Source organism: Lucilia sericata, unplaced genomic scaffold, assembly GCF_015586225.1.
Source record: "Lucilia sericata isolate MDLA Ls3-8-SP2 unplaced genomic scaffold, ASM1558622v1 Contig000851F_arrow, whole genome shotgun sequence".
NCBI lineage: Eukaryota > Metazoa > Arthropoda > Insecta > Diptera > Calliphoridae > Lucilia > Lucilia sericata.
The window spans coordinates 105,290-131,532 of record NW_023994843.1 but is presented as its reverse complement, the minus strand read 5'-3'; the positions used below and the strand labels follow the sequence as shown (position 1 = coordinate 131,532).

Here is a 26,243-nt window from a genome sequence, read left to right as displayed (position 1 = left end):
TTGTTCTGTATAACTCGATGCCAGAGAGTACCACACCAGCACGTGCTTCGACATTGTTTCAATGTATTTTTCATAAATTACAGGCTTTAGAAATAAAATATTGTTGTGAATGTTTTTTAAACGGTCTACTAAATAAGTTTTCAAAGGGGGACAGGGAGAGTAAGGGAGTATTTAGTGCCATAGTAGTCCTTAGCACATGGCAAAGTGTATTTTAATATTAAATATTAAAATATGACTATTTTCCATACGTGAGTAATGGAGCTGAGTGCAAACATATAGTTAAGCCTAAATGCTATTTTGTTCATACCTATTCATGTCTGTGCATACACACACATACATGCACGCGTGTTTCTGCCTGTACTCTGTGTGTGTGTCTGTATGTTTGTATACTTTAAATATCATTTATTTAATTAAGTGCATGTGATATGCATCAACATGCTTTTCGAAAATTAAAAACAAATTAAAACAAACAACAGTTTCCACAGCTCTAACAATTCATGGAAAATGAAAAACCAAAAATCGAAAACGACAACAGCCACCCAAAAGCTACTACGAAAAATGTCTGTGTTATTAAATTTAAAATACTCATACATATTTAATGGCAACTAAACATGTTGCTGACAAAAAAAAATACATATAACGAATTTATGACATATTTTAAGGAGCTTAATAATATTTAATCACTTATTGATTTTTGTACAATTTCTCTCTCTCGGTATAAATAAAATGGAATATTTAAAAGGTTACAATGGGAGAGAAAATGTAATCCAACGCAAGTGGCTTATATAAAGATGTAAAGGTCAGGCATTAAAAACAGTACATAAGTGAAACTACTGCATACTTTAAGGTATTTTATGAACAAACATTAAATGCAGTTCTTTTGTTCTAGTTCTGTTCTAGTTCTATTCTAGTTCTGATCTAGTTCTAATCTAGTTCTGTTCTAGTTCTGTTCTAGTTCTGTTCTAGTTTCCTGTGCCTAGTTCTGGTTCTAGTTCTGTCTAGTTCTGTTCTAGTTCTGTTCTAGTTCTGTTCTAGTTCTGTTCTAGTTCTGTTCTAGTTCTGTTCTAGTTCTGTTCTAGTTTGTTCTAGTTCTGTTCTAGTTCTGTTCTAGTTCTGTTCTAGTTCGTTCTAGTTCTGTTCTAGTTCTGTTCTAGTTCTGTTCTAGTTCTGTTCTAGTTCAGTTCTAGTTCAGTTCTAGTTCAGTTCTAGTTCAGTTCTAGTTCAGTTCTGTTCAGTTCTGTTCTAGTTCTGTTCTAGTTCTGTTCTAGTTCTGTTCTAGTTCTGTTCTAGTTCTGTTCTAGTTCTGTTCTAGTTCTGTTTAGTTCTAGTTCTGTTCTAGTTCTGTTCTAGTTCTGTTCTAGTTCTGTTCTAGTTCTGTTCTAGTTCTGTTCTAGTGTCTAGTTCTGTTCTAGTTCTGTTCTAGTTCTGTTCTAGTTCTGTTCTGTTCAGTTCTGTTCTAGTTCTGTTCTAGTTCTGTTCTAGTTCTGTTCTAGTTCTGTTCTAGTTTGTTCTAGTTCTGTTCTAGTTCTGTTCTAGTTCTGTTCTAGTTCTGTTCTAGTTCTGTTCTAGTTCTGTTCTAGTTCTGTTCTAGTTCTGTTCTAGTTCTGTTCTAGTTCTGTTATAGTTCTGTTCTAGTTCTGTTCTAGTTCTGTTCTAGTTCTGTTCTAGTTCTGTTCTAGTTCTGTTCTAGTTCTGTTCTAGTTCTGTTCTAGTTTGTTCTAGTTCTGTTCTAGTTCTGTTCTAGTTCTGTTCTAGTTTGTTCTAGTTCTGTTCTAGTTCTGTTCTAGTTCGTTCTAGTTCGTTCTAGTTCTGTTCTAGTTCTGTTCTAGTTCTGTTCTAGTTCTGTTCTAGTTCTGTTCTAGTTCTGTTCTAGTTCTGTTCTAGTTCTGTTCTAGTTCTGTTCTAGTTCTGTTCTAGTTCTGTTCTAGTTCTGTTCTAGTTCTGTTCTAGTTCTGTTCTAGTTCTGTTCTAGTTCTGTTCTAGTTCTGTTCTAGTTTGTTCTAGTTCTGTTCTAGTTCTGTTCTAGTTCTGTTCTAGTTCTGTTTAGTTCTGTTCTAGTTCTGTTCTAGTCTAGTTCTAGTTTGTTCTAGTTCTGTTCTAGTTCTGTTCTAGTTCTGTTCTAGTTCTGTTCTAGTTCTGTTCTAGTTCTGTTCTAGTTCTGTTCTAGTTCTGTTCTAGTTCTGTTCTAGTTCTGTTCTAGTTCTGTTCTAGTTGTTCTAGTTCTGTTCTAGTTCTGTTCTAGTTCTGTTCTAGTTCTGTTCTAGTTCTGTTCTAGTTCTGTTCTAGTTCTGTTCTAGTTCTGTTCTAGTTCTGTTCTAGTTCTGTTCTAGTTCTGTTCTAGTTCTGTCTAGTTGTTCTAGTTCTGTTCTAGTTCTGTTCTAGTTCTGTTCTAGTTCTGTTCTAGTTCTGTCTAGTTCTGTCTAGTTCTGTTCTAGTTCTGTTCTAGTTCTTCTAGTTCTGTTCTAGTTTGTTCTAGTTCTGTTCTAGTTCTGTTCTAGTTCTGTTCTAGTTCTGTTCTAGTTCTGTTCTAGTTCTGTTCTAGTTCTGTTCTAGTTCTGTTCTAGTTCTGTTCTAGTTCTGTTCTAGTTCTGTTCTAGTTCTGTTCTAGTCTGTTCTAGTTCTGTTCTAGTTCAGTTCTAGTTCAGTTCTAGTTCAGTTTAGTTCAGTTCTGTTCTAGTTCTGTTCTAGTTCAGTTCTAGTTCAGTTCTAGTTCAGTTCTAGTTCAGTTCTGTTCTAGTTCTGTTCTAGTTCTGTTCTAGTTCTGTTCTAGTTCTGTTCTAGTTCTGTTCTAGTTCTGTTCTAGTTCTGTTCTAGTTCTGTTCTAGTTCTGTTCTAGTTCTGTTCTAGTTCTGTTCTAGTTCTGTTCTAGTTCTGTTCTAGTTCTGTTCTAGTTCTGTTCTAGTTCTGTTCTGTTATGTTCTAGTTCAGTTATGTTCTAGTGTTCTAGTTCTGTTCTAGTTCTGTTCTAGTTCTGTTCTAGTTCTGTTCTAGTTCTGTTCTAGTTCTGTTCTAGTTCTGTTCTAGTTCTAGTTCTAGTTCTGTTCTAGTTCTGTTCTAGTTCTGTTCTAGTTCTGTTCTAGTTCTGTTCTAGTTCTGTTCTAGTTCTGTTCTAGTTCTGTTCTAGTTCTGTTCTAGTTCTGTTCTAGTTCTGTTCTAGTTCTGTTCTAGTTCTGTTCTAGTTCTGTTCTAGTTCTGTTCTAGTTCTGTTCTAGTTCTGTTCTAGTTGTTCTAGTTCTGTTCTAGTTCTGTTCTAGTTTGTTCTAGTTCTGTTCTAGTTCTGTTCTAGTTCTGTTCTAGTTCTGTTCTAGTTTGTTCTAGTTCTGTTCTAGTTATGTTCTGTCTAGTTCTGTTCTAGTTCTGTTCTAGTCTGTTCTAGTTCTGTTCTAGTTCTGTTCTAGTTCTGTTCTAGTTCTGTTCTAGTTCTGTTCTAGTTCTGTTCTAGTCTTTCGTTCTGTTCTAGTTCTGTTCTAGTTCTGTTCTAGTTCTGTTCTAGTTCTGTTCTAGTTCTGTTCTAGTTCTGTTCTAGTTCTGTTCTAGTTCTAGTTCTGTTCTAGTTCTGTTCTAGTTCTGTTCTAGTTCTGTTCTAGTTCTGTTCTAGTTCTGTTCTAGTTCTGTTCTAGTTCTGTTTAGTTCTGTTCTAGTCTGTTCTAGTTCTGTTCTAGTCTGTTCTAGTTCTGTTCTAGTTCTGTTCTAGTTCTGTTCTAGTTCTGTTCTAGTTCTGTTCTAGTTCAGTTCTAGTTCTGTTCTAGTTCGTTTAGTTCTGTTCTAGTTCTGTTCTAGTTCTGTTCTAGTTTGTTCTAGTTCTGTTCTAGTTCTGTTCGTTCTGCTCTAGTTCTGTTCTAGTTCTGTTCTAGTTCTGTTCTAATTCTGTTCTAGTTCTGTTCTAGTTATGTTCTAGTTATGTTCTAGTTATGTTCTATTTCTTTATTAGTTCAGTGTTGGTTAAGTTCTTCCTCTTTATTTAAAAAAATCTATTTTAAGCATTTTATTGGTTTTATCGATTTTTACAATGCCGCAATATAAACCAACAAAAATACCTCATTTTACAACAATTGTATAGAAAACTTTATTTTCAATTTTTATTTTGATATTCCCTCATCTTCCAAAGTCCAGTCGGTTAGTATTTGACTTTTATTTGACTAAAACTTATTTAAACATTCCTTAATTAAAAGACTTAAATCTTTTTTGTGGTTTATTTACCAAAGTAGCAAAAAATATATTAAAAAAATAAAATAAACAAATGAGCACAAAAAACAAACACAAAAGCACAGCAGGACATTTGGGGAAATTAAAATCTTCAACAAGAAATTTAAAAGAAACTAAAATTTCTACGGTTTTTTTTTTAAATAATCTGTAGATTTCTTTGCTATAAGAAGGACTTCGTGCAAAATAAATCTTATTCAAAATAACACTTGTACAGCTTAATTTTTCCTTAAACTGCAGCATAAAATATTTATTTGTAATACCTTCTTAAACAACCATCATCGCAACCCCATCTAGACCACAATTCGTTTCATTCTATGCAAAAAAATATATATTCAATACTCTCCCGTCTCCTTTAGTGTAAGTATTTTGCCTGTAATTCAATTAGACTTTGGTCTTTGTTCCCGTTCAGTTTTTATTTGTATTTACAATTTCTTTATTTTTGTTAACTCAGCTCTTTAACTCGTCTACTGGAATTTCACTTATTCAATGACATTTTTTATAGTTATGCTACGTTCCATACAAATTGAGTTGTCGTAGACTTGCAAGAATTTTCCCAGTGACAATTATATTGCATTCCAAATGGCAGGCAGTAAAAAAATATATGTTGTATGGGTATTATTATTCCTACACACTTGGGTATTATTATTCCTACACAAATTTGTGTAATATTCTTGTCATGAATACCATTAAAATGAATCAGACAAAAAAATAAGCAAAAGAAAATGTACAAACACTGGATTACCAGCAGTAGAGCAAAGACTGCCAGTAATGAAAATAAGAAGAAAATATTATTTAATTATGTTCTAAAGGAAATTTTCTTATTTACTTTGTTAGAAAAGAAAATAAAAAGAGCAAAGATTAAAGAAGAAATTTCCGAAAATTTTAAACAAAAAACGAAATCTAAACTCAACTGAAATAGGCTATCCTATAAACTAGACTATAGACTAGACTATAGACTAGACTATAGACTAGACTATAGACTAGACTATAGACTAGACTATAGACTAGACTATAGACTAGACTATAGACTAGACTATAGACTAGATATAGACTAGACTATAGACTAGACTAGACTATAGACTAGACTATAGACTAGACTATAGACTAGACTATAGACTAGACTATAGACTAGACTATAGACTAGACTATAGACTAGACTATAGACTAGACTATAGACTAGACTAGACTAGACTAGACTAGATAGACTAGACTATAGACTAGATAGACTAGACTATAGACTAGACTATAGACTAGACTATAGACTAGACTATAGACTAGACTATAGACTAGACTATAGACTAGACTATAGACTAGACTATAGACTAGACTATAGACTAGACTATAGACTAGACTATAGACTAGACTATAGACTAGACTATAGACTAGACTATAGACTAGACTATAGACTAGACTAGATAGACTATAGACTAGACTATAGACTAGACTATAGACTAGACTATAGACTAGACTATAGACTAGACTATAGACTAGACTATAGACTAGACTATAGACTAGACTATAGACTAGACTATAGACTAGACTATAGACTAGACTATAGAGACTATAGACTAGACTATAGACTAGACTATAGACTAGACTATAGACTAGACTATAGACTAGACTATAGACTAGACTATAGACTAGACTATAGACTAGACTATAGACTAGACTATAGACTAGACTATAGACTAGACTATAGACTAGACTATAGACTAGACTATAGACTAGACTATAGACTAGACTATAGACTAGACTATAGACTAGATAGACTAGACTATAGACTAGACTATAGACTAGACTATAGACTAGACTATAGACTAGACTATAGACTAGACTATAGACTAGACTATAGACTAGACTAAAGACTAGACTATAGACTAGACTATAGACTAGACTATAGACCAGACTATAGACTAGACTATAGACTAGACTATAGACTAGACTATAGACTAAACTATAGACTAGACTATAGACTAGACAATAGACCAGACTATAGACTAGACTATAGACTAGACTATAGACTAGACTATAGACTAGACTATAGACTAGACTATAGACTAGACTATAGACTAGACTATAGACTAGACTATAGACTAGACTATAGATTAGATTATAGACTAGACTATAGACTAGACTATAGACTAGACTATAGACTAGACTATAGACTAGACATAGACTAGACTATAGACTAGACTATAGACTAGACTATAGACTAGACTATAGACTAGACTATAGACTAGACTATAGACTAGACTATGGACTAGACTATAGACTAGACTATACACTAGACTATAGACTAGACTATAGACTAGACTATAAACTAGACTATAGACTAGACTATAGACTAGACTATAAACTAGACTATAGACTAGACTTTAGACTAGACTATAAACTAGACTATAGACTGGACTATAGACTAGACTATAGACTAGATTATAGACTAGACTATAGACTAGACTATAGACTAGATTATAGACTAGACTATAGACTAGACTATAGACTAGACTATAGACTAGACTATAGACTAGATTATAGACTAGACTATAGACTAGACTATAGACTAGACTATAGACTAGACTATAGACTAGACTATAGACTAGATAGACTAGACTATAGACTAGACTATAGACTAGACTATAGACTAGACTATAGACTAGACTATAGACTAGACTATAGACTAGACTATAGACTAGACTATAGACTAGACTATAGACTAGACTATAGACTAGACTATAGACTAGACTATAGACTAGACTATAGACTAGACTATAGATAGACTATAGACTAGACTATAGACTAGACTATAGACTAGACTATAGACTAGACTATAGACTAGACTATAGACTAGACTATAGACTAGACTATAGACTAGACTATAGACTAGACTATAGACTAGACTATAGACTAGACTATAGACTAGACTAGACTAGACTAGACTAGACTAGACTATAGACTAGACTATAGACTAGACTATAGACTAGACTATAGACTAGACTATAGACTAGACTATAGACTAGACTATAGACTAGACTATAGACTAGACTATAGACTAGACTATAGACTAGACTAGACTAGACTATAGACTAGACTAGACTATAGACTAGACTATAGACTAGACTATAGACTAGACTATAGACTAGACTATAGACTAGACTATAGACTAGATTATAGACTAGACTATAGACTAGACTATGACTAGACCATAGACTAGACTATAGACTAGACTATAGACTAGACTATAGACTAGACTATAGACTAGACTATAGACTAGACTATAGACTAGACTATAGACTAGACTATAGACTAGACTATAGACTAGACTATAGACTAGACTATAGACTAGACTATAGACTAGACTATAGACTAGACTATAGACTAGACTATAGACTAGACTATAGACTAGACTATAGACTAGACTATAGACTAGACTATAGACTAGACTATAAACTAGACTATAGACTAGACTATAGACTAGACTATAAACTAGACTATAGACTAGACTTTAGACTAGACTATAAACTAGACTATAGACTGGACTATAGACTAGACTATAGACTAGATTATAGACTAGACTATAGACTAGACTATAGACTAGATTATAGACTAGACTATAGACTAGACTATAGACTAGACTATAGACTAGACTATAGACTAGATTATAGACTGACTATAGACTAGACTATAGACTAGACCATAGACTAGACTATAGACTAGACTATAGACTAGACTATAGACTAGACTATAGACTAGACTATAGACTAGACTATAGACTAGACTATAGACTAGACTATAGACTAGACTATAGACTAGACTATAGACTAGACTATAGACTAGACTATAGACTAGACTATAGACTAGATATAGACTAGACTATAGACTAGACTATAGACTAGACTATAGACTAGACTATAGACTAGACTATAGACTAGACTATAGACTAGACTATAGACTAGACTATAGACTAGACTATAGACTAGACTATAGACTAGACTATAGACTAGACTATAGACTAGACTATAGACTAGACTATAGACTAGACTATAGACTAGACTATAGACTAGACTATAGACTAGACTAGACTAGACTAGACTAGACTAGACTAGACTAGACTAGACTAGACTAGACTAGACTAGACTAGACTAGACTAGACTAGACTAGACTAGGCTAGACTATAGACTAGACTATAGACTAGACTATAGACTAGACTATAGACTAGACTATAGACTAGACTATAGACTAGACTATAGACTAGACTATAGACTAGACTATAGACTAGACTATAGACTAGACTATAGACTAGACTAGACTAGACTAGACTATAGACTAGACTAGACTATAGACTAGACTATAGACTAGACTATAGACTAGACTATAGACTAGACTATGACTACACTATAGACTAGACTATAGACTAGACTATATACTAGACTATAGACTAGACTTTAGACTAGACTATAGACCAGACTATAGACTAGACTATAGACTAGACTATAGACTTGACTAGAACAGAACTAGAACAGAACTAGAAACAGAACAAGAACAGAACTAGAACAGAACTAGAACAGAACTAGAACAGAACTAGAACAGAACTAGAACAGAACTAGAACAGAACTAGAACAGAACTAGAACAGAACTAGAACAGACTAGAACAGAACTAGAACAGAACTAAAACAGAACTAGAACAGAACTAGAACAGAACTAGAACAGAACTAGAAACAGAACTAGAACAGAACTAGAACAGAACTAGAACAGAACTAGAACAGAACTAGAACAGAACTAGAACAGAACTAGAACAGAACTAGAACAGAACTAGAACAGAACTAGAACAGAACAGAACTAGAACAGAACTAGAACAGAACTAGAACAGAACTAGAACAGAACTAGAACAGAACTAGAACAGAACTAGAACAGAACTAGAACAGAACTAGAACAGAACTAGAATAGAACTAGAACAGAACTAGTATTAGAATATACTATATACTAGAGTATATACAAGAGTGTAATTGTCCAGTTTATAGACTATAAACTGGACAATTATAGTAGCAGTAGCCTAGATTATAGATTAGACAATTCACTAGAACAAAGAATAGACTATAGAGTAGACAATACACAAAGCTACAGACAAGCAACAGATTACTTTGTAGACTACACTGTAGGTCGCACTATAGACTATTTTTAGTTATTTTTTATTAAGAAACCTTTAGTATTAAAATCCCTACCAAATACAACAATAACCTCATCATTATTAAGTAAAACCTTTCGACAAATCCTTTTACACTCCCTATTCACAACATGTCATAATTTTCATCCCTTTATCCTTGCAAATTCTCAACCACATTCTCTCACTCCTAGCCACGTCACGTATGAGTAATTTTTCAATTATTTCATGAAAATATGACTCATACGTTTAGAGTGACATGAAACGAGAATTGAAAAAAAATGCGTTAAGAAATTCCAACAAAAGAAAAATGTTTCTTATAATTTGCCATCTTTTAGATTTTTAGGCATATTTTTCATGTTTTTAAATATGAATAGTTTACTTAAATAGAAATGTTGTTTTTTTTTTGTCGCCCTCTTCCATGCTTTTTAGCAGGGAGTTGCTAAAGTTGAAAGCTTTTAGAAAATGTTGTTGTTTTCTTATCCTGTATCTTTATGATGACTCCTGGTAGTTGGTAGTATTCAGACGTGTACATGATGTAGTCTGGAATATGTATTTGTCATAAATATTCATTAATCTATTTGCAAAATTAAAAATAAAGAGAAATGGGGGTGAAATAAAGGAAAATAACGTACAACTTGACAGTTTGTTTTATATAAAGAGTATGAGTAAAGTTGGATCAATAATCTAAAATCCAAGCAGATTAGAAAACCCAATAAAACATGTCCTTGAAATCCCTTACCTACGAGAGAGATACAACTCCACCTACAGTTGCACAACTCCCACAAATTAAGCTGTCTATTTTAGGCTCAAGTTAAAAAATTATGCAAATTTTTTACTTTCTACTTTATTTTTTCATTCTATCTTGGCATTAAAACCTTTAGGCCATTTATTCTGTTAACACAACATTTGACTAATGGAACCGGAAGATTTTCTTTACACTTCACCCCCCCTTCCACGAGGAAATGTGTGACAAAAATTTCCATGGAGTAAAGCGTCTTAAGCAAATGACACTTAAATGTAAAAAACAAATGTGCGATGTTCATTCTAACGTCTATAATTATTACAATTTTTCCACTTTTTATTTGTTTTATTGTAATTTCTTTCTTTTTGCCCCCTTTTTGTTGCTTCAAACAATTTATTTTCTTTGTCGCGGAGGTGTGTTGTTAGACATTTGTTGAAAATTATTTAAGTTGTACTTATGTACAGACAAAAAATTTGTTTGTTTTCGCTATTTAAAGGATTCTAAGCTGATGATTGATTACAATTGCAAATGAGTTTAAGAAAGAAACGTGCTAGATGAATTGAAATTACTGCAAGAAAATTAATTCATTAAAGGCAACAGTTTGCTGTGCTAAGAGTTGGAGGAAAGATTGGTTAGAAAAATTAAAAATTACAACGTTTGTAATTAAACATAATGTTTAGCTGGGAACTAAACAGTGCTGGAAAGAAAGCCTGACAAATTATAATTAGAATTGACAACATTAATTTTGAAAAGAGTTTTAGGGAGACGGATTAAATAATATTATCTATTGTATTAAAGATAGCCTTCTGTTCTAGTTCTGTTCTAGTTCTGTTCTAGTCCTGTTCTAGTTCTGTTCTAGTTCTGTTCTAGTTCTGTTCTAGTTCTGTTCTAGTTCTGTTCTAGTTCTGGTTCTAGTTCTGTTCTAGTTCTGTTCTAGTTCTGTCTAGTTCTGTTCTAGTTCTGTTCTAGTTCTGTCTAGTTCTGTTCCAGTTCTGTTCTAGTTCTGTTCTAGTTCTGTTCTAGTTCTGTTCTAGTTCTGTTCTAGTCTAGTTCTGTTCTAGTTCTGTTCTAGTTCTGTTCTAGTTCTAGTTCTGTTCTAGTTCTGTTCTAGTTCTAGTTCTGTTCTAGTTCTGTTCTAGTTCTGTTCTAGTTCTGTTCTAGTTCTGTTCTAGTTCTGTTCTAGTTCTGTTCTAGTTCTGTTCTAGTTCTGTTCTAGTTCTGTTCTAGTTCTGTTCTAGTTCTGTTCTAGTTCTGTTCTAGTTCTGCTCTAGTTCTGTTCTAGTTCTGTTCTAGTTCTGTTCTAGTTCTGTTCTAATTCTTTTCTAATTCTGTTCTAATTCTTTTCTAATTCTGTTCTAATTCTGTTCTAATTCTGTTCTAGTTCTGTTCTAGTTATGTTCTAGTTCTGTTCTAGTTCTGTTCTAGTCCTATTGTATTGTTCTGTTCTAGTTCTTCTAGTTCTGTTCTAGTTCTGTTCTAGTTCTGTTCTAGTTCTGTTCTAGTTCTGTTCTAGTTCTGTTCTAGTTCTGTTCTAGTTCTGTTCTAGTTCTGTTCTAGTTCTGTTCTAGTTCTGTTCTAGTTCTGTTCTAGTTCTGTTCTAGTTTCTGTTCTAGTTCTGTTCTAGTTCTGTTCTAGTTCTGTTCTAGTTTCTGTTCTAGTTCTGTTCTAGTTCTGTTCTAGTTCTGTTCTAGTTCTGTTCTAGTTCTGTTCTAGTTCTGTTCTAGTTCTGTTCTAGTATCTGTTCAGTTCTGTTCTAGTTCTGTTCTAGTTCTGTTCTAGTTCTGTTCTAGTTCTGTTCTAGTTCTGTTCTAGTTCTGTTCTAAGTTCTGGTTCGTTAGTTCTGTTCTAGTTCTGTTTCTAGTTCTGTTCTGTTCAGGTCTTCTAGTTCTGTTCTAGTTCTGTTCTAGTTCTGTTTCTAGTTCTGTTCTAGATTCTGTTCTAGTATCTGTTCTAGTTCTGTTCTAGTTCTGTTCTAGTTCTGTTCTAGTTCTGTTCTAGTCTTTTGTTCTAGTTCTGTTCTAGTTCTGTTCTATTCTGTTCTGTTCTAGTTCTGTTCTAGTTCTGTTCTAGTTCTGTTCTAGTTCTGTTCTAGTTCTGTTCTAGTTCTGTTCTAGTTCTGTTCTAGTTCTGTTCCTAGGTCCTGTTCAGTTCTGTTCTAGTTCAGTTCTAGTTCTGTTCTAATTCTGTTCTAGTTCTGTTCTAGTTCTGTTCTAGTTCTGTTCTAGTTTCTGTTCTAGTTCTGTTCTAATTCTTTTCTAATTCTGTTCTAATTCTGTTCTAATTCTGTTCTAGTTCCGTTCTAGTTCTATTCTAGTTCGGTTCTAGTTCTGTTCTAGTGCTGTTCATCATATTTCAGTCTATAGTCTGGAAGATAGTCTCTCCTAAAATCGGAACTAAAGTAAAATTTTTGTAATATATATATTTTTTCTTTTAAATCTTTGCACTTCATTTACTTTCAACAAGTTTATTAAAATGCATTTACAAAAAAAAACAAAATTAATGTTCATAAAATTATTCATATTCAAAATGAGATTTCCAGTAAATAAAATGCAAAAAAAAAATTTCTTCTAATTGAAAATCATGCAATTCATCATGTTTTTCTTTATGCCAGCCTAAAAGTGGGCAACAAAAAATAAGAAGAATATAATTACAGTTTATTTACTTACTTGCTGAATTAAAAAATACAAAAAAATATAAAGAAGTATAAGAAAATTCTAGGGGGGAAATTACAATTACAAAGAACATCTAAAAAAAAACTTTAATAAAGTCTTAAGAAAACTATACAAAATACTAACATTGTGTTAAACAATAAAAACCAGAAGTCATATTTAATAACATTAGCTGCGCAGTAATTTATCAAAGTCAATTAAATGTATAGAAAAATGTTAGAAAAATTTATAATAAAAATTTTCAAAAGAAAAACCAAGGAAATCAAACAAAAGAAATTTAACTAAATTAAAGTGTAAAGCATAACTTAAGGAGCAGGAGAAATTTCAATATATTTGTATGTATTTAAGGGGGAGAGCTTTTTTTTGGCAAATTGTTTTAGTCAGCAGTTAAATAATTGCTTCTATTTCCCTATATGGCATTAATATGCAATAAATTATAGACATTTGTCTTTAGAACCAAAAAAAAACTTGTTTAAATATTGTTATTTAAGCTTGAAATTGTTTTAAACAAAGTCATAAATTTTGAGCTTAATTGTGATATATAATATATTTCCAATACTTCTTAATGTTTACATTCTAAAGCCTACTTTAGGGCTTATTAGTATCAAATTTATAAAAGTATACTTTGGTTAGCATAAATTAAATTACAGAACATTCATAACGATTATGCAGAATTTGAAATGAAATTTAATATTTTAAAAACATTTAAAATATTTTCAAATATATCCATTTCATTTTTATGGAAACATTTTTGTGACCCAGTCAAGTCATATGTTATAAATGTCAATTTAAAATGTTCGTTTTTATAGGACTAACAATTTGTTATATAATTTTTTTTATTTCAAATAAAACTGTTTTTATTATGTTCATGTAGTATTGTTGTGTAGCAGTTTTACTGTTATAATTGCAATTAAAAACAACTAACGGCCATAACATTAAACCAAAGTTAACAGGCATGCAATTTTTCTTCATATATTTTTTTATATTTTGAATGGTAGTTATAGTTTTTATGCAATATTCTATGAATTGTACACGAAAACCTCACACACAGATATCAGTAGTTGAGTCTGTTGTAAAAAAAAAATGGAGAAATAACCATAGCATATGCCGAGGCTGGTTAAATAACATGATCGTAGTAGAATGTTTGAACATGTAGGACAAAAACAAATAACGGAAGTTAAAGAAATAAATAATATGTAGAAAATATTCAAAATAAGTTTTACAATAAAAATCTCAGTTTTGTTGACTGTTAAATGACATGGCAATAAACAGGAAAGAATTAAATGCAGAAAAATAGGGAAACAAATTACAGACAAAAAATTTAACTGATAAATCTTGAACAGAACTAGAACAGAACTAGAACAGAACTAGAACAAACTAGAACAGAACTAGAACAGAACTAGAACAGAACTAGAACAGAACTAGAACAGAACTAGAACTAGAACTAGAACAGAACTAGAACAAACTAGAACAGAACTAGAACAGAACTAGAACAGAACTAGAACAGAACTAGAACAGAACTAGAACAGAACTAACAGAACTAGAACAGAACTAGAACAGAACTAGAACAGAACTAGAACAGAACTAGAACAAACTAGAACAGAACTAGAACAGAACTAGAACAGAACTAGAACAGAACTAGAACAGAACTAGAACAGAACTAGAACAGAACTAGAACAGAACTAGAACAGAACTAGAACAGAACTAGAACAGAACTAGAACAGACTAGAACAAACTAGAACAGAACTAGAACAGAACTAGAACAGAACTAGAACAGAACTAGAACAGAACTAGAACATAACTAGAACAGAACTAAACAGAACTAGAACAGAACTAGAACAGAACTAGAACAGAACTAAACAGAACTAGAACTAGAACAAACTAGAACAGAACTAGAACAAACTAGAACAGAACTAGAACAGAACTATAACAGAACTAGAACAGAACTAGAACAGAACTAGAACAGAAAAACTAGAACAGAACTAGAACAGAACTAGAACAGAACTAGAACAAACTAGAACAGAACTAGAACTAGAACAGAACTAGAACAGAACTAGAACAGAACTAGAACAGAACTAGAACAAACTAGAACAGAACTAGAACAGAACTAGAACAGAACTAGAACAGAACTAGAACAGAACTAGAACAGAACTAGAGAACTAGAACAGAACTAGAACAGAACTAGAACAGAACTAGAACAGAACTAGAACAGAACTAGAACGAACTAGAACAGAACTAGAACAAACTAGAACAGAACTAGAACAGAACTAGAACAGAACTAGAACAGAACTAGAAAAGAACTAGAACAAACTAGAACAGAACTAGAACAGAACTAGAACAGAAACTAGAACAGAACTAGAACAGAACTAAACAGAACTAGAACAGAACTAGAACAGAACTAGAACAGAACAGAACTAGAACTAGAACAGAACTAGAACAGAACTAGAACAGAACTAAACAGAACTAGAACAGAACTAGAACAGAACTAGAACAAACTAGAACAGAACTAGAACAGAACTAGAACAGAACTAGAACAGAACTAGAACAGAACTAGAACAGAACTAGAACAGAACTAGAACAGAACTAGAACAGAACTAAAAAACTAGAACAGAACTAGAACAGAACTAGAACAGAACTAGAACAGAACTAGAACAGAACTAGAACAGAACTAGAACAGAACTAGAACAGAACTAGAACAGAACTAGAACAGAACTAGAACAAACTAGAACAGAACTAGAACAGAACTAGAACAGAACTAGAACAGACTAAAGAACTAGAACAGAACTAGAACAGAACTAGAACAGAACTAGAACAGAACTAGAACAGAACTAGAAAACTAGAACAGAACTAGAACAGAACTAGAACAGAACTAGAACAGAACTAGAACAGAACTAGAACAGAACAGAACAGAACTAACAGAACTAGAACTAGAACAGACTAGAACAGAACTAGAACAGAACTAGAACAGAACTAGAACAGAACTAGAACAGAACAGAACTAGAACAGAACTAGAACAGAACTAGAATAGAACTAGAACAGAACTAGAAATTGTTTATAGCTTTGTCTAAAGTATAATCTAGTTTTAATTCAGCCTGTAGTCCAGTTTTTAGTCTTGTTTGTAGTCTAGCTTGCAGTCTAATTTCTAATTTAGTATAGTCTTTTCATGCTTAACAATTACCTTAAATATATTTAAATTTAAAATATTAAAAAAAATAACAAATTTATCCTTTATTAGATCACCTTCGTGTTTATTGCTGTAATTGCGAAAAAATACCTTAGAATTTTTAATTAGTTTTTACCCTGTACTTTTTCTTGTTCTTTCTTAAAATATAAATGCATTTAATGGTCTACAAATCTCCTTGGCTTTAACCTAAAAATACAAAAACAAATTCCCGTCACAAAAACATACAAATTAAGTTTCATTTATGTGCAAAGTACAAATAAAAAGTTAATTTTTTCTATAAAGCTTTTGTTTTAAAACAAAAGCAATTAATGATTTTTATACTCTCACATATAGCAGTACTTATTCTATGCTATTCTCTCTTAAACAGACAGTTTTTACAGCAACAGTTACAACTTTGGCAGAAAAAACAACAAATATGTTGTTAAAATTAATAGAGCATAAAAACAGCAGAATTTAATTTTATCTAATAGATTTGTTTTAAAAAACGTAATAAAATAATTAAAACAGCATAAAGTATAAATAAAAATTAAAAGAAATTGCAGGAATGGAAACACTCTTACACACGAACATACATTATTTAAAGAGAACAACTTGTTGTCTAATAAAGTGCAATGATACGTATGAGTGATATTTAATTGAATTGCAAATTAAGTATACGTAGCGGTAAGCAGTAAATATTAAAGTGAGTTTAGAAGAAGAGAATTTAATTAAACTAAAGAAGATATAACAGATTACTAACCTTTTTTAGCTTTATAGTTGAAATTAAATTGTTTCTACTAAAAGTTGCCAACAATCTGGTTTAAGATTTAATTTAATATTTATTAAAAAAATTTTAATAACAAGCAATTAAATCATTCACAACTTTCTTTATTTTCATGTTTATACTATTTTTCACTAAACACAATTGCAAAAGGGGAGAACAAAATATACACAATTTAGAAAATATTATATTAAACTTAAAACGGAATGAACTTCCTGTTATAAAGTTAAATAAAAAAAAACCCCAAAACTACAAATTAAATAGAATAGATAAATATCAGGAATAAATAAATCACAAAACATTCCCCAAAAACAAACATTATTGGCTAAAATCTAATATTTGCTGAAACGAACAAAAGCCAAACTAATTATAAGAAACAGAACTAGAACTGAACTAGAACTGAACTAGAACTGAACTGAACTAGAACTGAACTAGAACTGAACTAGAACTGAACTAGAACTGAACTAGAACTGAACTAGAACTGAACTAGAACTGAACTAGAACTGAACTAGAACTGAACTAGAACTGAACTAGAACTGAACTAGAACTGTACTAGAACTGAACTAAAACTGAACTAGAACTGAACTAGAACTGAACTAGAACTGAACTAGAACTGAACTAGAACAGAACTAGAACTGAACTAGAACTGAACTAGAACTGAACTAGAACTGAACTAGAACTGAACTAGAACTGAACTAGAACTGAACTAGAACTGAACTAGAACTGAACTAACTGAACTAGAACTGAACTAGAACTGAACTAGAACTGAACTAGAACAGAACTAGAACTGAACTAGAACTGAACTAGAACTGAACTAGAACTGAACTAGAACAGAACTAGAACTGAACTAGAACTGAACTAGAACTGAACTAGAACTGAACTAGAACTGAACTAGAACTGAACTAGAACTGAACTAGAACTGAACTAGAACTGAACTAGAACTGAACTAGAACTGAACTAGAACTGAACTAGAACTGAACTAGAACTGAACTAGAACTGAACTAGAACTGAACTAGAACTGAACTAGAACTGAACTAGAACTGAACTAGAACTGAACTAGAACTGAACTAGAACTGAACTAGAACTGAACTAGAACTGAACTAGAACTGAACTAGAACTGAACTAGAAACTGAACTAGAACTGAACTAGAACTGAACTAGAACTGAACTAGAACTGAACTAGAACTAGAACTGAACTAGAACTGAACTAGAACTGAACTAGAACTGAACTAGAACTGAACTAGAACTGACTAGACTGAACTAGAACTGAACTAGAACTGAACTAGAACTGAACTAGAACTGAACTAGAACTGAACTAGAACTGAACTAGAACTGAACTAGAACTGAACTAGAACTGAACTAGAACTGAACTAGAACTGAACTAGAACTGAACTAGAACTGAACTAGAACTGAACTAGAACTGAACTAGAACTGAACTAGAACTGAACTAAAACTGAACTAAACTGAACTAGAACTGAACTAGAACTGAACTAGAACTGAACTGAACTGAACTAGAACTGAACTAGAACTGAACTAGAACTGAACTAGAACTGAACTAGAACTGAACTAGAACTGAACTAGAACTGAACTAGAACTGAACTAGAACTGAACTAGAACTGAACTAGAACTGAACTAGAACTGAACTAGAACTGAACTAGAACTGAACTAGAACTGAACTAGACTGAACTAGAACTGAACTAGAACTGAACTAGAACTGAACTAGAACTGAACTAGAACTGAACTAGAACTGAACTAGAACTGAACTAGAACTGAACTAGAACTGAACTAGAACTGAACTAGAACTGAACTAGAACTGAACTAGAACTGAACTAGAACTGAACTAGAACTGAACTAGAACTGAACTGAACTGAACTAGAACTGAACTAGAACTGAACTAGAATGAACTAGAACTGAACTAGAACTGAACTAGAACTGAACTAGAACTGAACTAGAACTGAACTAGAACTGAACTAGAACTGAACTAGAACTGAACTAGAACTGAACTAGAACTGAACTAGAACTGAACTAGAACTGAACTAGAACTGAACTAGAACTGAACTAGAACTGAACTAGAACTGAACTGAACTGAACTAGAACTGAACTAGAACTGAACTAGAACTGAACTAGAACTGAACTAGAACTGAACTAGAACTGAACTAGAACTGAACTAGAACTGAACTAGAACTGAACTAGAACTGAACTAGAACTGAACTAGAACTGAACTAGAACTGAACTAGAACTGAACTAGAACTGAACTAGAACTGAACTAGAACTGAACTAGAACTGAACTAGAACTGAACTAGACTGAACTAGAACTGAACTAGAACTGAACTAGAACTGAACTAGAACTGAACTAGAACTGAACTAGAACTGAACTAGAACTGAACTAGAACTGAACTAGAACTGAACTAGAACTGAACTAGAACTGAACTAGAACTAAACTAGAACTGAACTGAACTAGAACTGAACTAGAACTGAACTAGAACTGAACTAGAACTGAACTAGAACTGAACTAGAACTGAACTAGAACTGAACTAGAACTGAACTAGAACTGAACTAGAACTGAACTAGAACTGAACTAGAACTGAACTAGAACTGAACTAGAACTGAACTAGAACTGAACTAGAACTGAACTAGAACTGAACTAGAACTGAACTAGAACTGAACTAGAACTGAACTAGAACTGAACTAGAACTGAACTAGAACTGAACTAGAACTGAACTAGAACTAGAACTGAACTAGAAATGAACTAGAACTGAACTAGAACTGAACTAGAACTGAACTAGAACTGAACTAGAACTGAACTAGAACTGAACTAGAATTGAACTAGAACTGAACTAGACTGAACTAGACTAGACTAGAATACAGGCTATAGACTAGACTATAAACTAGACTATATAGAGACTTTAAACTAGACTGTAGACTAGACTATAGTCTATACTATAGACTATACTAAAGACTAGACTATTGACTAGACTATAGACTAGACTGTAGGCTAGATCATAGACTGGACTATTGACTAGGCTATGGTCCAGACTAGAAAAATCCAGTCTAATTACAAAACTATAGTTCAGACTAGAGAATAGGCTTTAGTCCAGACTTTTTTTTCACAGTATTAATATAACAATTTTTCACTTGATATTTAAATTTATCTCCAATATTTTCTTATTTCTTTTATTAATATAATAAAATAATAATTAATTTCTTTTCCTATAGAAAATTAATTATCCCGAAAAATTTTGCCCCATATGGTTTTTACCCAAAACATCCGCCCTTTCTTTTAGCTAAATCATCATCATATGGTTTATTAAATATTATTCCCCAAAGTTATTACAGCAATAACAAAATCATCAGGATAATTAAGAAAAAATTTCTAAACCTAAACTAATTCTATTACCTTTTTCGCTCGCACTCCACCAAAAAACAGAAAAGGAAAAAATCACTTATAAAAACCCCAAAAAAAAAACCACCAGTCACCATATCATTGTTTAACATTTCATATATTTCCTGATGAAAACCTCACACACAAAAAAATATACTTTCTGTGATTTAAATACATACAATATACCATTGTCTGTTTTATGAAAGAATCAAAAGGAACACACAAATCTTTATACAAAAAAACAGCTGGCTTTGATGGAAACCAGCATGTTGGATTTTATTTAAAGCTGCTGGAATGTTTATGATTAAACTATAAATTAAATGGTAGAAATAAAAAATAAAACATACATGATGTTAGTGAGAGCAGAAAGATGTGAAGACCCCTTTAAGTATGCAACATTTTAATGAATGGCACACAACGCCTGATGTGTTAGAGACAACTAGAAAGAATCAGGTTTCTGTGATAAAAAAGCAGTTGTTTTTTGCAGTTTGTGACAACTTAATATGATTTATAGTATAAAGATTATTTATACTTTGTTTTAAGTTGGTGCATAGTGGTCTCTTGATGGACTTCCCAATTTTTTTTTTTTTTTATATATATACCTATGTTTCAAAGGAAAATTAACAATCTGTTTAAGCAGTAACAATTTTGTCAATCAGTTTTATAATTGTTTTGAAAACACCCTCACCTCTAGCTATGACTATTGTTTAATAGCAGACGTATGAGTATTTTTCAAGTTCAGTTGCAATTGATTAACTCATACGTATGAGGTTTTGAACTGAACAATTTTTTATTTATATAGTAAACGTTTAATATAAAAATTTGTTTCTTTATTTCAGAAACCCTCACCACTCTATGATAACAATCATTATCATAGGAATGTTTACGCTGCAATTCCTGCGGTTTGAATTTGACTGGACGAAATCATAAAACGGGCCAGGAGATTCAAAGTAAGTACAAACTAGAACCACGAGAACAGAACTAACAGAACTTGGAAAGAACTAGAACAGAACTAGAACAGAACTAAACAGAACTAGAACAGAACTAGAACAGAACTAGAACAGAACTAGAACAGAACTAGAACAGAACTAGAACAGAACTAGAACAGAACTAGAACAGAACTAGAACAGGAACTAGAACAGAACTAGAACAGAACTAGAACAGAACTAGAACAGAACTAGAACAGAACTAGAACAGAACTAGAACAGAACTAGAACAGAACTAGAACAGAACTAGAACAGAACTAGAACAGAACTAGAACAGAACTAGACAGAACTAGAACAGAACTAGAACAGAACTAGAACAGAACTAGAACAGAACTAGAACAGAACTAGAACAGAACTAGAACAGAACTAGAACAGAACTAGAACAGAACTAGAACAGAACTAGAACAGAACTAGAACAGAACTAGAACAGAACTAGAACAGAACTAGAACAGAACTAGAACAGAACTAGAACAGAACTAGAACAGAACTAGAACAGAACTAGAACAGAACTAGAACAGAACTAGAACAGAACTAGAACAGAACTAGAACAGAACTATAACAGAACTAGAACAGACTAAAACAGAAAACTAAATTATTATTTCTATATTTTTCCATTCCAGAACCAAATTCTTGCGACCTGCATTTTGCAGACGTTGCCCTAATGGAGTGCTCCGATTTTATGCAACAGCTGAGAAGCTTTAAACCCCAATCATTAGGTTGTGCTGTTGCCCGTCGTAAAAGCTCTACAACATTAATATTTCCACTGCCACCACAGGCATGTTCAGGTAAGCAAAAAAAAAATACCCTACAAAAAATTTACATGTAAACCATAACCCTGTTGCAACAAACACGTTTTAAACCTCTGACATACATTTTAAGATCACAAAAAAACACAAGAAATATAATAAGGGAAATTTTTCACAAAAATAAATTAAAAGGTTAAATGAAATAAAAAATATTAAAAAAGAATACTCAAACAACAGCGTAACTAAAGATGGTCTAGTTACAAAAAGAAATTTGAAGCGTTTATTACTGTATGGGGGTCCACAAAGGATGTCAGTAAAATAATTATAATTTAAATTACTAAAAATATACACTTACAAAGTCACTTATAAATTTTTTCATAACATTACTCTAACGCTAAGCTAAATGTGTTTTACAAAGTATCACATTTCAAGGATAATTTACTAAGTAAACAAATTCATATACAGGGACAGAACGACCGACAGACAGACAATCAGATAGATAAAGTTTTTCACTTAAGAACACCGACCAGCTAAAAAATATTAACATACTGAGAAAAAACACACACACATAGCAATAGTTAAACTACTACTCTAACATTATATATATAAAATACTCGGTCTTTATATTATCCTTGTGTATGTGACTAGTTGATTTTGTGTGTCAAAGGGACTTTCTCTGCATAAAACTTAAATAAATAGTAAGAGTTCTGGGTACGTGTTTCTTTGTGTCTTAGATAATTAAAGCCATATGGAATTATTATCATAATCATCATTACGTTATGGATAATAAAAAATATTATAATGTTGACAACGAATAATGATTATTTACTTAAAATTATAGGATAAAGGATATTTAATACAAATGGCGAATGTTGGGAATGTTAAAGGAATGTGAGTGTTATAATGAAAAGAAATTTGAACTAGATTTTATTATGATGGAAAGAATTTTTATTATGTTAAGGGTTTAAATTTAGAAAATCTAATTAAAATGAAATAATTAATAACACTCATACGTCCAGGGGGATATATATATTTATGTTCAATATTTAATTAGATAATACTCATACGTTATGGAGAAAAAACAAATATTTTATTACTGTTTTATTGCAATTACAAAACTCTGTCCTAGTTCTGTTCTAGTTTGTTCTAGTTCTGTTCTAGTTCTGTTCTAGTTCTGTTCTAGTTCTGTTCTAGTTCTGTTCTAGTTCTGTTCTAGTTCTGTTCTAGTTCTGTTCTAGTTCTGTTCTAGTTCTGTTCTAGTTCTGTTCTAGTTCTGTTCTAGTTCTGTTCTAGTTCTGTTCTAGTTCTGTTCTAGTTCTGTTCTAGTTCTGTTCTAGTTCTGTTCTAGTTCTGTTCTAGTTCCGTTCTAGTTCTGTTCTAGTTCTGTTCTAGTTCTGTTCTAGTTCTGTTCTAGTTCTGTTCTAGTTCTGTTCTAGTTCTGTTCTAGTTCTGTTCTAGTTCTGTTCTAGTTCTGTTCTAGTTCTGTTCTAGTTCTGTCTAGTTCTGTTCTAGTTCTGTTCTAGTTCTGTTCTAGTTCTGTTCTAGTTCTAGTTCTGTTCTAGTTCTGTTCTAGTTCTGTTCTAGTTCTGTTCTAGTTCTGTTCTAGTTCTATTCTAGTTCTGTTCTAGTTCTGTTCTAGTTCTGTTCTAGTTCTGTTCTAGTTCTGTTCTAGTTCTGTTCTAGTTCTGTTCTAGTTCTGTTCTAGTTCTGTTCTAGTTCTGTTCTAGTTCTGTTCTAGTTCTGTTCTAGTTCTGTTCTAGTTCTGTTCTAGTTCTGTTCTAGTTTCTAGTTCTGTTCTAGTTCTGTTCTAGTTCTGTTCTAGTCCTGTTCTAGTTCTGTTCTAGTTCTGTTCTAGTTCTGTTCTAGTTCTGTTCTAGTTCTGTTCTAGTTCTGTTCTAGTTCTGTTCTAGTTCTGTTCTAGTTCTGTTCTAGTTCTGCTTTTAAACATAAGTCAAATCCTAATGTATTCGAAATATATTGTCCCATAAAATAGTTAAATTTTGTCACGTTATTTTGCTAAACTTTATCACTCCAATCCTCCCGCCCTTGCCTTGGCTTTTGCAAAATATCCCCTTTGTAAAATCTTTGGAATTTTCATTTTGTTTTATAGCTTTATATCATAAATAAATGGTCGTGTCATTATTTCTTTAACATTTTATTATCTTATTGTCATAAGTTTTGCCCGGTATTGTAATTATTGAGCATTGTTTTATTTCAATTTATGTTATTTGTTAGATTTTTAGCACTTTTTGAGGGCGAAAATGAAGAAGAAACAATTGCTTTTTTATACTTTTTGCAAAACGTGTTTAACATGTTTGATGCCAGCAGCTAGTAGACAGAATAAGTGTTTGGTACCTGTTTCATCATATTTATTAAACGAAAACAATATTGTTTTATGTGTTTTTCTTTGGAATTTAATTTCTTTTTTTGTTTTATTTTAGGGTGGGATTGAAAGTGCAAATCTTTTTTTCATGTTTGAAAAAAGCAGTTTCTTTTGTGCTATATTAATCCAAGGGATTTGTTGTAAAATATTTATAAGACTCTAGAACGTATGATTAATATTATTTAAGAATTTCTTAAATTTAATAGAATTTGTTAGGAACTTCCAAGAAAATGTTTGACTATGACTACAATAAGAGTTGGTTTGATTTTTTTAATAAATTTGAGAAATTATATTAGAGAACATTTGAACGTATGATTAATATTTATTAAAGTTTGAAGGTAATTAATAATAATCATACGTCTAGTGGTACCATAAATAGAAATCTTTAAAACAACTGACTAAAACAAAATTTACTGTATAATTTCCCACAGTATACCCAGTACATTATTTGAACCTTGCTATATATTTAAACTTCCTTTAATTATATTAAACTTTTCCTTTATAAAAACTTTAATGACACCCTCTCCATCAAATGACCCTAAATTCATCACCAAACTTTTCCTCAATATTAGTAGTACGATTGATTGTTTGAGTTTGGAGTGGTTTCTTTCCTGTCCCTTCTATTCTATTTGCTGTTCCCTTGTTAAATGTCTAAAAATTCAATTGTCAAATTGTAATTTTTGTGTGTTGTCGCTTTCCCCCCAAAACGAAATCGACAAAACACGCACTCATTCATTCAAATCCCAACCCTCTTTTTCCGTCTCCTCTGAAACGGGACATACTCTCAATTTACTAATTGATTTACTATGACATGAAATGTAGAAGTTTGTTGGAGTTGGCAGGGTTAGAACAAAAAAAAAATAATAAAAAGAACATAGATGTTAGAAATGATTGAATTATATTTGGTTGAATGAAATATGATTCAAACACAAAAAAGAGTAAGAAGAAGACATAAAGAAATCACTTGTTTATGTGTCGTGTGGGATTTGAACATGACTAAACAATGTTATTTTAAAAAAGCACAAATTAGATAACAAAATTTTTGGGGGTAAAATTGTTTATACTTCAGTTTGAAAAAAAAATAATCAAATTTCCTTTGAAACTTTCATCATATTGTTTTCAAATCACTTTTTTTAATATTCAGTTTTTCTTAATTTTAAATAAGTGAAGAAATTTTACAAAAAATTCTTTAGTTTCTAAGAAATTAAAGAAAATTGTAATTAATATCAATCATACGCTCTAGTAGCTAAAACTAGTTTTTTTATTATTATTTCTATTATCTCTACAGTTTGTTAAAACCATCATTAAAATATTGATTTTTTGTTTAAATTATGGTATAAAGATTAAGTAAATAAATTCCTTATATAAATATCTTTTTCATTTTACTATATATAGTTTACTGTTTTAATTGCTTTCTATTATAATACAATTTCATATTCATAAACAAATCGCCTATAACAATAAAGATTACTTAAAATTCAATTATAGTTTCCTTAATAATTTCTTAAACAATTTTGGATATATAACTAAAATCTTCATGTAATCAATTTTTTATATTTTTAAATAATTTAAAATTCTGTGTAAAAAAACTACGACATCCTTTTAGTATTTATAAATCTTTATTATTCTCTTATATATGTATTTGTTTAGCAATTAGTTAGAGAAAATAAAACTATAAATACAAAAATCTATTATTGATATAAATTTGAAAAGAACTGTGACTGTTTGGCTGCTATATAGTAACCAATAGTACAACTGAAAAATTTACTTGTAAAAGGAATAAATACAATGCAGACCTTGCTTAAACCACTACATTATTCGAACACGTATGTATGTACTTGTGAATAAATAACAAAAGAGTAACATGTGTATGTACATAATGTTGTTACACATGTAACAGATAAATAACAAAAACAACAATAACATCAATAACATGTTCGATTGTATACAAGTTTCCATGATTACATAGTTTTTACACCAAACTGGAGGTGAACTAAAACTAACTAGAATGGAACAGAGCTGGAA

At 31.6% G+C, this 26,243-nt stretch overlaps 1 protein-coding gene across 1 annotated transcript in view; it reads left to right on the top strand.

Moving 5' to 3' along the window:
• Window positions 1-26,243, top strand: part of LOC119608578 — a gene marked incomplete at its 3' end in the record, with an annotated part of 140,629 nt that overhangs the window by 19,121 nt on the left and 95,265 nt on the right. The window contains 3 exon segments of the mRNA XM_037963043.1: window positions 20,944-20,976; window positions 20,979-21,053; window positions 21,710-21,874. Coding sequence (XP_037818971.1) covers window positions 20,944-20,976; window positions 20,979-21,053; window positions 21,710-21,874 — 273 coding nt within the window.